The sequence below is a fragment of the Anser cygnoides genome, chromosome 2 (assembly GCF_040182565.1).
Source record: "Anser cygnoides isolate HZ-2024a breed goose chromosome 2, Taihu_goose_T2T_genome, whole genome shotgun sequence".
In the NCBI taxonomy this organism is placed as follows: Eukaryota; Metazoa; Chordata; class Aves; order Anseriformes; family Anatidae; genus Anser; species Anser cygnoides.
In genome coordinates, this window is record NC_089874.1 from 73,824,875 (window position 1) to 73,839,846 (window position 14,972).

The window sequence follows — 14,972 nt, forward strand, 5'->3', positions numbered from 1 at the left end:
AACACTTAAGGAAAAGAACTTATTCTTAAAGTTGTTGTAGAGAGGGAATAAATTTCATATGCTAGAGATCACAGAAGTATTCAAAGTATATTAGCTTTTCAAGAAAATAGGTTGAAAAAACAAGTTCCTTTAAATCACTGCTTAGTGTAGAAATAAGGAGGCAGAATACTTTAAACTTTTGTACATCATGTTTGTGTTAAATCATAATTAGTATCTTCAAACAATTTAAAAATGTCACAGACCCATTTCAGCAACACATGTTCTAAAATTAAAAAAAAAAATATCTTTGATTTTGTTGGAGTAATGTCCAGTTGGAAAGCAGAAACAAAAGATCCCCAGAAGCATGTAACTATGAGGATTATGACAAAGGGACAAACATCTTTTAGGTAATCTTTGGCATGGATGGACACAGTTCTCCAACAAAACAAATATCGTCATTATCCCAGCATCTTTCATTTTGCAGATCTGTTGCTGCTGCTGCTTTCCAGCTGGTCTTAAGCACGGTCTGCAGTGTTTAAATACAACGTGTTCTCCCCTTCTCAATTAGTGTATTTTCTGTTGGAGATTTTCTTTTTGTTTTGCCCTGAAGTGCACTCTCCCCCCTTTTATTGTCATAGGTACTCATTTCATGAATAGCATAACAAAGTGATTCGCATTCCCGCATTTGATAACTTTGTGTGTATTGTTTTATTTGTTTTGTTTTATTACAGGATAATGCTAGACAGAAATATACTGAACTTGTCTCAAGTCTGATCTCTGCAGAATCTGCTGGCCAGACAAAAGATGCTTCTCCAGAAGAGAGCAGACATGATGGCTATGAAACCATAATTGTTACCACCAAAAACAATATCACAAAGATAATGTTTAACCGACCTGAAAGGAAAAATGCTATCAATCATCAGGTAAAGAAATGAATTTGGGAGGCTTATTGATTTTTTTTTTTCTTTCCTGGTTAAGTTACTTAAGTTTTTCAAGAGTCATTGCTACAGGTTTAGCAGAACTGACTGAAGCATGATGGTCTGAGTTTTATGAGGGCTTAGTATGTTAACTCCTATGACTCCTATGACTGAAGATCCAGTACAAAATCAAACTACTCTGCTAATATTTTACAAATTGGGCTTTTCTGTGTCTTTTTTTACGTCTTTCCCTCCCCGTTCCTACCCAAGACTAATTAATGCACATTATAGTCTGTGCTAAATTAAAATGGCAAACTACAAGAAGGCTAGCTTCTTTTATGGAGACAACATTTGACTGTAGCCTTGCTTGTAACACAGCATGTATGCAGCCTACTTTGGCTTAGCAGTGTCGTGTGTAGGTCTAGATAGTAGTCCTGTTCTCATTGCTATCTCCATGAGGAAATTTATCCTGTTGGAAATAACATGATCATCCTATTTCAGAACCGCAAAGATACCAGAAAAGGGATTTCACCCCACTGCAGCTAATTCTTTAATATATTATTTTACCCATTTAGACTACTTCCCGGGTTTTAAAATTATCTGTTTCATGTGAATGTGTTTTTTCCAAGGGACCTTATTTTGACCTTGAGATTTGCATTTGAAGTCTGAGTATTGCAAACGCATGTCTTTATGGTCAGAAATAATACCTCAAATGCAATACTTAACTTTCTATGTATGGAAATTTTCTTCATACTTAAATGGACCATAGTTAAACTGTCACTCAGGTTCCTTGTTGTCAGTGTGAATCTTTTTTTTATGGTCTTTTACAGCATCACAGTTGTAATTTCTTGATTTACCTTTTATGCAGATGTACAGAGAAATTATCAAAGCACTTCAAGAAGCTGGCAAAGATGATTCTACCATAGCAGTTATTACGGGTACAATACTTAATATGCCTTTCTTAGATTTGTTTTATGCCAAAGTGCACTACTGACACAAACTATTTATCTTACATTTAGACTTAGACAGAATTGCATAAGTGGGGAAATTCTTTCCTCTAGTATAGACAAAAGATTTTTTTGAAAGTGTTTTGGCAAAATTCTTTCAAGATGGTGTTTAAGATACTTTAGCAAGCTTGCTGTTACATCAAAACATCCTTCTGAGATGAGAAGATAGACATGGAATACTCCTGAGGTCTTTATTACTTGTGAGTAGCCAATACATCTGCTCTGCAGCATCTTTGCTACTGCTTTTGGAGCTCATTCATATGGGGTTAGTCAATTTTCTCTACTTCTGTGATACATTGGAACATTAAAAGGAAGCCCTCTCAAATCCTGCTGTGGCATGCCCAAGAGTAAGCTTACACTGCATATTTACCTATGACCATCAGAAAAACTGATACTTCATTTTGATTCTTCTGTGGCAGCCATAGGAAAGGATTTACCAGGGAAGCTGCAACCTGGCTTAGCTGATAAATATATCCCAGTCACCAGATGTGTGATGTGTACAGCCAGATGACTGCCGCTATGATGTGAAAGGGAAGCCCAAACTCATGCTGCCTGTGAAATCTAGCAGCTCTAGGGACATAGCATTTGAATTCTGTAGCGAACCCTTTAGTCTGTCTGTCTGACGCTGACTGCATGACATGGTGGGAAGGCAGGAGGGACAGAATGGCGGAGGCAAGCGCTGCCTGTCTGGCCCATCTTCATTGCAGATAGGTGTGTAGGAAATTCTAGCTAAGTAGCGGGGACACGAGCTGAATTTTGGCTTGAGACCACTTACTTTAGTTACTTTTGAGGTAATTGCATTGTATTCTTATCCACTGTTGTCTTTACCAATGCCCTTGTATTCCCAGGATGCTGAATTTCCTTCAGTAGCGATGGCTAGGCACAACAGCCATTACAGAATGAAAAATTCTAGTTGTGTGAACTACCTATCTAGCAAGTATGTAGCTAGGAGTAAACTGCACACACCCCTACACCTAACATTTCTGTCCCATTTTAAGTAATCAGTAAGAGCACTGCAGCATAAAGTAGTGGATGTGCTAAACAATGAAAAGTCCCATCTTGTGAATGTCCTTACGGAACCTAGGATTATTTGGACAATTAAATCATGTAGTCTAGCTTTTAAATACTCCTTGCATTTTCATGGTGCCTCAAACTCTTATACATTCCCTGGTAGGATATCTGTTTCTTATTGAAAAACACATCTTTCAGTACCATGATTTCAATGCAGTGCTGTCATTCTTATCCTTAGAACGCTTTGGCATTTTCTTAGTGGGTCATAATGAAGGTGAAACTTGTACAACATATTAAAAGGGTTATATTGCACAACATATTAAAAGGGTAATATTGAGCCCTTTGTCAGTTTGAAGGGGGATGAAGGAAGATGTGTAAAATTACATTTCCATTTTCATGTTTAAAAAGAAAAGTTTGTAATTTGTTACTGTGAGAATGATTGTGAATTGATTGCTCAGAAAAAAAACTGAGCAAGTATGCAGGGAAAGAAAAGATGTGTATTTCTCAACTGATAATATTACAGAAAATAGAAAACTTTTTCCTCTCAAATCTTTTGAATTTAATTTTTTTTAACCCTTTGTTTTTCAGTGAAATGTTAGTCAACACATTTTATACTGTAGATGTCCTTTTAAGGTACTGTTTATACTTTGAGCCGCTCTCTCTAATTACTTAATAACATTAGATGCATTGAATTAAATTATTTTGTAAATGTAGAAAATGAAAGTTTTTCTTCTATTACCTACTCAGAAACTGTTGATGCGTTTATGTACATCTGTTCTCTGCAGGAAATGGAGAGTACTATACTAGTGGAAATGACCTGAATAATTTTGCTAATGTCCAACCCAATGACATGGAGAAGATGGCAAAAGATGGAGCAGAATTACTTAAGTAATTGGAGCAGAATTACTCAAGAACCTCTTGGTTTTATATACACATAAATAACTGCGATGGGTAAAATATAATTTGCAGGCATTGTTAGAAAACATGACAGCGGGGCCCTACTTATGCTACAATATGTCCAATTAGATGACTGTGCCTAAAAGCTCACCACGTGTATAAACAAAAAAACATGTGGGAGAAGTAGCATTAATCATTTGAAATAAATGAAGAAATGAGATGCATTTTAGAAATCTTGTAAAGTAATCTTTTTAAGTACAGTGATGCTATAGACTAAATTTTTTTAAAACTCCCAAAGTACATGCAGATACATTGACAAAGACATACTTCTGACTGTGTACTTCTTAACAACTTTTTTTCCTTTTCTATTTAAGTAGATTTCATCTTCTCTGTTATTTCTGTGTGTGATTATTATATCTGAAAGATATTTGCAAGTTGGATTGCTTTCTCAAGCACTTGCAATTGATGTAAAATCTGAAATACACAGAGAAAGGCAAATAATATTTAAGATTTGTAATTCAAATATAAACTGCAAGTGAAGTACTCAGTTTTGCGTCTTTTGCTTAGGCAAGCTGGCTGTGGATCACAGTTGCCTGTTAAAGTGATAATGATGCAATCCGAATCTGTTGCAAAAACATTAATTAGCAGTATCTGGCAAGCATTCCAGTCTGCAGTGTTCTGTAGGGTATTTAATACAATGCATAGTCTCACATGCAGTTTATGATCTTTCATCTCACTTTTGTGAGAAGACTGGTTTTTTTTAAGCTGTTAATATTACATAAGCACAGTGCTTTGTTACAACAGATGCACAGAGATGCCGGAGAAGCAAAAGATTATATTTTTGGGAATATATTTTGCACTTCTTCGAAGAAGTAGCTGTCGAAAGAAACAAAGCAGTGTTTCTCAAACCTCTTCAGAAGAGCACTGGGGAATTCTTCATTGTATTAGCATCACAATTTTGTACCTGCTGGGGCTTTGGTGCAGAACAGAATCTGTGAAGGAAAGGCTATTGCAAGAGTAGAATTGGAATGGATATATAGGCAGGTGGATAGATGGAGCCAGAGACTGCTTAGTTTGTGAGTTGCATTCCGTAACACTAAAGAAAACAGCATTTTAAGAACTTGACTGCAGTAACTGAAAAGTTACTGTACATGTATGTCTTTCTTTCTCAGTTAGAAAGGAGATACGGGTATTTCAAATAGTTCTTATTTTTCTTCTTAGTATTTATTTGGGAAAGGGTCTACAACATGTGCTGTATAGAATAGAGCTTATGGTTTTTGTTATGCAGTATCTAAGACTGTTTTGAAAGTGGTTTATGAAAGAGACAAGAATGTATCTTACTCTTACATTCTGGTTCTCCTTCTTCTTAGGGAGTTTGTGAGTTGTTTTATTGATTTTCCTAAACCACTGATTGCGGTGGTGAATGGCCCAGCTATTGGAATATCTGTAACACTCCTTGGACTGTGTGACATTGTCTATGCTTCTGACAGGGTGAGTACTTTACATTCCTGATCCCAAGAAGGTCTCTAGGGCTTCTTCTGTAGCAAATGTTATTTGGTACAGGGTGGTCTGACAGAAAAGAGCACACAGATGTAAATGCTTTTTCTATTACATTGAGGGATATTTATTAATTACCAGCATAGTGTCGTGCATCAGCCAGTGCTTAACATGCATGGAATTTCCCTGCTGTACCTATGGTTATCGAGGTATTGACTCCAGTTTAAAAAGTCTGTACTGTGTTCTTTATTATATCACTGGGTACAGTAAAGTGTAGTTGATGTGAAATGATAATTTTAGGGGCCCCTCTCAGGTGTGGAAGGGAGAGACAAAAGATTGTTATGGAATGGAAGAGCAGTATCTGGCATTTTATCTAATCTGTGTTATAAATAGCTCAGTTTATCCATCTCTAGATTCCTTTTAAGGTAATTTGCCAAATATACAACCAGAGCATAGTACAGAATTACATTATATAGCTTATTTTTAATGCTCTCTGTTGTTTATCTATATATGGTTATTAAACAGATCTTAACCCAAGGTGTTAATTTTAGGCAAGCTATTGCTTGCTTAAGTGTTTGTGATGGGTGGTACTTCGACTCCAGCTTCAGCACTGTGTCAGATTTTTCCTCAAAGTTCCTGCTGGATTAGCTTTGTCACTATGAGACTTAGGAAAATGGAACTGCAAGGGACTAAGTCCCACTTGCCCTAAAACAGGATTGGCTATGACTGTGTCACTCCTGAAATATGCACAAGCATAATGTACGTAATTTATTCAATCTATTCCAGTCCCTAGATCTCTTCTTTTACCAGGAGGTTGTTGGATTCTCCCTCCTCCTCCCTTCCCATCTGATCTTTTCTTGCTGCAGGATGAACATACTGATTCTTGTTCTTGGGTCTGACAGACTATTTTCATCCTCCCTTGCAGTAACCTTCAGTATGTACTTAGATATATTTCAGGTTTACATTCACTGTCTTGATCTTTTTTCTTTTCCAGCCGAACATCCCCAGTTCATTTAGGTTTTTCCTCATGTACTTTCTCAGGCCTACAGTTGTATTCCTCTGTACTCTTTCCAGTTGTTCTATGTCTCTCTTTAAGCAGAATAAATTCACTATGTAAAGGGAGCTAACAAAAAAGATGAAGAGTGACTTTTTACACAGGCAGGTAGTGATAGGACAAGAGGTAATGACTTTGAAGTAAAAGAGGGTAGGTTTAGATTAGATACAAGGAAGAAATTTCACTCTGAGGGCATTTTGAGGCACTGGAGCAGGTTGCCAAGAGAAACAGTGGATGCCCCATCCCTGGAGGTGTTCAAGGCCAGGTTGGATGGGGCTTTGGGCAACCTGGTCTGGTGGGAGGTGTCCCTGCCCATGGCAGGGGGTTGGAACTGGATGGGCTTTGAGGTCCCTTCAAACCCAAACCATTCTGTATTGATGATAATAGAAACTGGACACATCACTTTAGCTCGTGTACTACCGATGCAAAGTAGAGCAGAAAAACTTCTCCACATTTTGCAGGCTGTATTTCTGCTTTTACATCCCAGAATGTCACTGGATTTATGTACTTGTGATCTGCTGTAACCCCTGGATTCTTCACTGTAGCGTTGCCAGTTAAAGAGTTGTTCCTATCATATATTGTATACAGTTATTCTTGCCAAACTTGTCCATAGTAAGTAACACCTTTTTCATACTTCTCTGATTTATTGAGGCTATTTTGAATTTTAATCACTTTCCTCTCAGCATAGTATCTCCTGCATCCATAAATTAGATTAGATTTCGTTAAAATTTAATCCAAATAATCATTAAATATTTTCTCCTCTTGGTAGCATCATTCGATCTTGAATAGTTTGAGATTCATACTTGAACTACCTTTTACTACTCATGTGCATAATCATTGGTAAATGCATCTTATTTTTACCTTGTATTTATATTTTTTTAATCTCTGTATGCCTATATTAGTCTCATCCTTGGTCATTTGACGTAGTTTTCACTTCCTGTGTACTTGTATTTAAAGTCAGTGAAGAACTTGTGATTTAGCTGGGACAATCTGTTAGTACCTTCCTATCTGCACAGGGACAGCTCTTGCTTGAGGATTTCCATAGGGTCTCACTAAGCTTTCCTATGTACAGGTTTATTGAGGTCTTCTCAAAGATGACTGTTCTATCTTCTTCCATTTGCAGGATTATGAACTCCATACAGTAAGGTCAGCCTTGTGCAAATTATATTTTACTTTCACATTCTCCACTAGTTTGGTTTAGGCATAAATGGCCTACTCCAGAAGTGCCCAAGTTTATGTTCAGGCTCTGGTATTATTCCCAGCCAGGTATTCACAAAGCAGCCACATTTATAGGACAGTGCACAGCCCAGCCTGTCATCCTGGGGGGTGGAGTGGTGTGAATGTCAGATGAGAATGCCTGCTGCACTGGATTTGGCTCCAGTTCCTAGAGTACCATTTTATTACCCCATGCCAAAGCAGGACTAGTTACACTAGCCTGTATCCCTGCAAATGTTGTCTAAAGTTTTCTTACAAACATTCAATGATACAATGTCCGATTTTTGTTAGGAAGCCTATTGATCTGTCCTACCGTATAGCCACCCACATTACAGTACAAGATTATTCCTTCTATTACAGTGAAAGCTGCATTAGCAGTGTGTGCTTTTCATGTGTCAGTTCATATTTTAAAATGGTAAGCCTTTTGTCTTCCTTGCTTAAAACTGATGTGAATTGTCAAAACATGAAGTTTTATAGTTAAGTTTTAACTTGCAGTTAGGGTATTGTTTTGTGTGAGCCTATGACACATTTCTGGCACAGATTTTTTTCAAAGTTTCATAAAATTTAAGAGAAGATTCAATGACCTGAGTTTTTCAGCAGTAGAATAAACTTAGTATGCCTTCAGAAAGCAAAACTCTTTTTACATCTTAAGCTATGTGGGCTATGCATTTAATAACTTCTAGGGCAGATGTGTATGAACATCCTTTCTGTAAAGATTTTGCACGTGTGGATTAACTTTTCCAAGCACTTCATTCAAATAAGGTAATTTCATCAATGGGAATGTTAAGGAAATTGAGTTATACAGACAAAGTCAGTTCTTGTGTGCTTTGAGAGATGAAGCTGTATTATCAGATGATATTTAAAACCTACTATGGTAATGGTTCAAATGTATTTCTGGTGAATTCTGTTACAGTAAAGCTTTCAAATGAAAACTAAATCCTAGCACTTTAGTGTCATGCTTAAGTTGTAAGGCTTGCTTTGTTTTGTTCTTTTTTTTATTTTTCCAGGCTACATTTCATACCCCATTTAGTCAACTTGGACAGAGTCCAGAAGGATGTTCTTCTTACCTGTTTCCAAAAATCATGGGCTTGGCTAAGGTAAGGACATCTGTAATATATGTAGGACTTTCTGACCTCTGTGAGTTGGTATCCTCCAAATGTTAGAGCAAGTGGAGTCATAGCAAGAGTCCTCAAAGAAAACTCCTGTTCACATCTATTGAACCAAAGATCAAAAAAAAATATAATGACAGTATCAACACAGGCACCTTAACAGTGTGCTGGACACTTCTAAAGTTGTACAGTGATGTTGATGGAAATCTTCTTTCTCATGGCGTCCTCCACCTTTCTGAGACTGTTTCTATACAGTGAAAGGTTGTATCTTTCTTCCAGCTATAGGAGGAAATGAGGTAAAGAAGGCTTAAAAAAAAAGGAGGGGTGGGGTGGGGGAAGAAAATGGAGTGCACATAAGAAATATCCTGGTAGGCTGTCTTTATGAGGCAAGGGAGCAACTGCCGAAATAGCTTCTGCCAGCCTTGTGGGAAGTTAGTGTATTCAGCCATTCCTCCAGACATCAGTGTGATGCAATTGATTTAGTCATTTACTTGCAGACCTTTGATGTCATCTATTTTTTTGTAATGTACGCGGGCCTTCTTATTTTCTTTCATAGTCTTATTTTCTGTCTGCTATAGAAATAAGGCTTTCTTGTTCCCACAGAATAAAATCCAGGTGGTTTAAACTTACCTGATATCATTGCTTGTGTTAATATAACATATTTCTGTTGAGTAGGATCTAAGTCTGTAAGGAGTAGAGCCAAGTGCTTCATAAATGTGAAGGTATCAAGGATAGTCTGTTCAGTGAGATGTGAAGCCTTCATCCTTGGGGATGCTCAAAACTTAATAGGCTTCCCAGGACTGTGTCCTGCTTGAGCAGGAGGTTTCAACTAGAGATCCCTTCGATCCTCATCTGTGATTCTCTGCCCTTGTCAGAGGGCAGACTGTAATAAGCAAGAGACTAAAACAAATGTGACTTGGAAGCTTGTACCTTTCCTGTCACATTCCTCAAGTCTTGTGTCCTGTTGACTCACATTCTGTTTTCTTTATTTAGGCAAATGAGATGTTGCTTTTCAATAAAAAGCTGACTGCAGCTGAAGCCTGTGCTTGGGGACTTGTGACTGAAGTCTTCCCCGATGGGACCTTCCAGAAGGAAGTTTGGGAAAGGTTAAAAGCTTATGCAAGCCTCCCCAAAAATGTCAGTACTTTAAATTTTTCTCTATCTTGTAAGCTTCTAGCATTCCCAGCCCTCCTGCCAAATTTATCCCATCATCCTTAATTGAAATAACAAAGCTGAATGTATTTTGCTTCAAGCACAGATCTGTCCCTCTGCTGCCAGGAGACAGATACTTCTCTTCTACTCTGGCTGAATTTAATACAATGCATTTTACACAGAGACTCAATGGCTGAAAAGCCTTAAAAATTAGCAGTTTAATCCATTTGCAGGCTAGGTGCAGCTTGGATTCCTTATCTTAGCTTTTTATTTTAGCATTAGTTTGTTTAATCAATTTACCACTGATTCTACAATATTTATTGTACTAACTCCATGCACTGTGGATGCTCAAGCTGAAGCTGGTTGACTTTGCTTTTTGCTGAATTCAGTCATCCTGCTCACTAGTTTAGGCTTTGCAAGACTACTTGAGTCACAATTGTATTATATTACGTGGGACAAGAGGAGACACTTATGCCAGCTCCTGATAATGTCAGTTAACATTTGACACTGCAGATAGTCGAACAGGTTTCACTTCTTATGTTCATCTACTCTGATTATGAGCCCTACTAAGTAGACTGCTGTTTTGCTCCCCGTGAACCTCCACCTTATTATTAGTCTTAGTAATTAAATGTAGTAGTCTACTTTCAGCTTAAAGATTGACTAAGAGCTAGAAGGTGCAATGTTAATACAGCTGTTTGAATTCTAATGAGTTTATTGTGCTGTTTTTTTATGAAATCTTAAGTTAATATATAGAGAACATAACTTCCTGATGTTCCTCACTGCATGCAAATATTATTTTCCTCTTTCTCCTTCAGTCCTTGGCAGTGTCAAAGCAACTGTTAAGAAGTATGGAAAAGGAGAAGCTCCATGCAGTTAACAGTCAAGAGTGTGAAGTACTCAAGGAGAGGTGGTTATCTGATGAATGTCTAAATGCTATTGTCAGCTTCTTTCAGAGGAAATCAAAACTATAATCTTCACCAGCAGAGCAGTTCACCTTCTGGCAATAGCAATTCACCTTCTGGCAGCCTAATCTGTCTTTATGTTTAATAAACTTTCTCTGCAAATAGTAATTCCTTTTGATGTGGTATATTTCTATACTGAATACTGGATTAAAACTGTTTAATGAAATTAATACAATGTTATGTGCCTTGGATCTGTTATGGATATTTAGGTTTGGGAAAAAGGTTAATTATTCTGTAGGCAGCAGTGATGTTTCTGAATGATACTAAAGCAGATTGTCTTTGAAAAGAAGCAACAAATTCAACATATATGCAGCATATGTTGACAGCTTTTCAGTGATTTCATACGAGCAATTCTTTTTATTCATCTATGGAGAAGAAAATAATGTATTATTGAAAAATAAATATAAGTATTTAATTAGTGTTGTGCTGGTTATTACTACTTCTGTTAAACATCCTTAGTGAGAAGGAAAGTAACTCCTGAAAGTGTATTAATATAATGCTCTTACAAAAAAGTATTCACTTGAGAGGCTGTGACATAAACTGTTTAACTTGCAGGGACTATGGGCATCTTCTTAATTTTGTTGTAGTTTAGAATACTTATATATTTTATATATATATATATAATCTTATATATAAAATGTCATTATATATATAATTAAAACATAAAGGTATATCTAAAATATCTTATTTTACATGTATCTTGTACACTAGTTTTCTCCAAGCTATTTCATAACATTTTTCACGCTAAGAAAACTCTTCAGTTTCTTTTACGTAATTCTGTCTGCAGATTTAATGCACCATAGAATTTACATGGTGCTCCTGCAGCATTTCTCAGGGACCGCTGTACAATCTGTGCAAATTATTTCCAGTCTTAACTGTGCAACTTATTTGCAGTAATGCAAAAGAATATTCTGTCAAAAAATAAATCTCTTTGAACAAACGAATCATTTTCAAGGAAAAAAAATTCTACAGAGAAGCACTCATAAATATATAAATGATATGCCTGAGCTGAAATAGTGAACCCCACAACTGATTAATTTTTCCCATATAATAAATATTTTAGCTCTAACTCACTGATTTATCTTCCAGCAATAACTGTATTTGTTATGTTTTTCTTCTTGTATTATGTACTTGGACCAATTAAACTTTCATGTAGCATAATTATTCAGTAGTGATCAAAACTACGCGTCTTCAGAATGGACACAATGGAGTATGAAATAAATACTCTAATTTTAAATATAGCATTTGCTTTTCTAACAAAGTAACAACGTGAAATAGATTAAATGTGGAAATAAACTGAATGTTTATGCATTGATTGCAGAACAATGCAAACTCCTAACTGAACTTGAAAATGTGTGTGTAGGAGGCACCAAAATATAACAACTCTTTGGAAGTGCATAACATGTATTCATAACATATATTCTAATGCAGGAAAAGGGATAGTACCTTCAGATGTGTGTGCCATATATAGGAGAAAAATGTACATTTTATGAATTATGTTGTCTGTAATAGGTACCGGAGTAAGGTATTTAGTTATTTGATGTTATTTCAGTCTGGATAAAGAGCAACACCAATAAAATGTAAATTGTCTGCCATGCACATTAATTCAAATCCTACACATTCCAAATCTTCAGACTTTGTGATTGGGTATAACTATCTTAATGACAGGGGATGTAGCAAACCTCTGAAAGGAGAGCACCTATAAGGAACAACATTTTATGTACTGTGAAGCACTGTTACTTTGTTCAGGTGTATGAATTATACTGTTCTGTTTCATCAAGAAACAAATTACTAGATATAGTTTATCCAGACAAAACTGTGTTTATGTGCTCCAAACAGAGACTTTCGACTTACAAAATTAATTTATAATACTCTCAGGGTCTTGTATGTTATTCTCAGACTTTCATCAGAGGGAATATATCAGTGCACCATGAAAAGATGGCTTTATAAAACGTCCTCTGAGCTCTGTCATCTGGTAGCATTTCGCTCTGGGCTGACAGAACTGGGTAAATTTCACTGCATTGATTATTGTCAGTGTTGTACATTTCAACAGTGCTAAAAATATGGACTTCAAAATAAAACTAGGAACCAATAAACAAGGAAAGTGGATTTTGACAGTACCAAGTACGTGAGGAGTAGGGAGCATGTCTGCATGGACAGATACCCTACTGTGCACATTCATAGAGTTTCAGATAAAAAGTGAATATGCAAAGCTAAAGGGATCAGAAAGACTTGGCAACAAAAGAAAGCTAAGAATACAAACCAAACTGAATGGAAACAAGTAGCCTCAAAGGAAGAACATCTTCTAGGATAACCTTTTGGAACTAGTTGTTATTTACACAAATTGTCTTTGAGCAAAAAAAAGTTTCATAATGCAGAAATTCAAACAAAAGCAGTTGTAAGGATTCTGTAAAATTGTGAAGAAATTCTGAAAATAACAAGTCTATAGGTAGGGGAAAAAAAAAAAGAGGAAAAAAGGTTAAAAATAATACAGTAAAACGATCCAAAGTTAAGAAGAACAAAGTGCATTCTTTCTGCACAAAGTGAGAGCTAGAGTGAAGAAAACAAACGGTATCTAAATGGATAAATGAACGTTTGAATGAAGGCAGACTAGAATCTTTTCTTGGCATCGGTCTCACTAACAATAACAGATACTGAGTTTTCACCAAGTTAAAAAATAAATATACAATGTTAGAAAGTGTTTAGAGGATGCCTGTTTGGACAGGCTGACAGAAATGATTGTGCCTGCAAGGTACAGGCTCTGCATCCTGAAAAAACAACAACAAAAAAACACCGCACGCACACAAAAGGGTCTCACATGGAAGAAAACTTCATGACTTTACACTCAAGCCGTTTTGGTTTTCAACTTGGTGGTACTTGTTAAAAAAAAAAAAGTGTGTTGCTGTGTTTAATATACTGTATTCTTGGCATAGTCTATACAAATTCCTACTGCAGATTCATTATACCAATTTTTATTTCCTTCAGCTTTAAATTATTTTGTATTGTTCCACTCTCTTCAACTGCTAATGTATTCAGCCCCTGAGAAGGGGATCTTTATGCAAGACAGAGCTATTCTTTGAATCTCTGGATCTTGGAAAGCAATGACTAGTACACAGCTCTTTTGCCACACATTTGTGAAATGTGTCATGGAAATTCCAGTTACTTCCAGATACTGTGTACCTATGCTAAACCTAAAAATACCTTTGCTAAGATAACAAATTTTACATATGCTTGTAATACGTTGTTGACAAGAGGCAGAAACCTTATGCTTAGTATTTTACATAAAGACTGAATTGACAAATATTCTCTTGAATGACCTTTATCAATTCAACTACAGAACGTACCTAGTTTGAAGATTATTAACTTTTTCCAGTTGTTTTTGTAGGGGGAGCATTAGGTGGAGAGAGTGGACTTTTCTGTTGAATTTATTTATTCAGCCAGTGATTACATTTGGATTTTTTTTTCAATTAATGCAAACACAAAGTTTTATCAGGAACATGACTACTTTTGGGGATTTAATTTTTGTCTTTTTGTGATGAAAAGAAAAAGTTACGTAATTGACATAAATCACATCTGTAAGTAGATAAATACTAAATGCAAAATAAATTCAAGACTTATAAGACAGGCAACTGTAATGACTCTTAAATGCTACTGAATATAGATTATTTTCATTAAAGGAACACGGGAAATGGGTACATTTCAAGTGGACTGGCTTTTGGAAGAGGAGTAATTCTCAAATGCCCAATGTGAAACAAGAATGCATTATGAGTCAAAGCAGCAGATCAAACAGTTGTTCAAAGAAAAGCATTTTTCAAAGGAAATATCATTGTCAAGAGCAATCCAGCACAGATTTAATCTGGGAAAAGAAGAGAAGTGTATAAGGTATAATAAGGTAAATAAGGTAAATAAGGTAAATAAGGTAAATAAGGTAATGCTTTTTTTTTCTTTCCCTCAAACATTCATGATAGTTCTTTGTGTCTCAAGAATAAAAGAAACAGTTTTTTTTTTTTTTTACAGAAATGTCCATCAGTTTTATGTGACTTAAAAACGAGTAACATCGCAAATTGCTTGTTATTGTCATTTTGTCTTTCTATAGGTCTTAATTACTACCTAACCTCCTGTCAGAATGCTTGTGGTTATTTTTCCCCAGTCTTAGCATAGCTTAGCATTAC

General features: G+C 36.0%; 1 protein-coding gene across 4 annotated transcripts in view; it reads left to right on the top strand.

The window, feature by feature from the left end:
- Positions 1–11,215, top strand: part of ECI2 (enoyl-CoA delta isomerase 2) — a 31,962-nt gene extending 20,747 nt beyond the window's left edge. For all 4 annotated transcript variants that reach the window (XM_013179314.3, XM_013179315.3, XM_013179317.3 and 1 more), the window contains 7 exons: positions 711–902; positions 1,765–1,834; positions 3,700–3,802; positions 5,182–5,302; positions 8,585–8,674; positions 9,680–9,823; positions 10,654–11,215. In XM_013179314.3, the coding sequence (XP_013034768.3) occupies positions 711–902; positions 1,765–1,834; positions 3,700–3,802; positions 5,182–5,302; positions 8,585–8,674; positions 9,680–9,823; positions 10,654–10,809 (876 nt within the window). In that variant the 3' untranslated portion in view covers positions 10,810–11,215. The remainder of the gene's footprint in view (positions 1–710; positions 903–1,764; positions 1,835–3,699; positions 3,803–5,181; positions 5,303–8,584; positions 8,675–9,679; positions 9,824–10,653) is intronic.
- Positions 11,216–14,972: the final 3,757 nt, after the last annotated feature.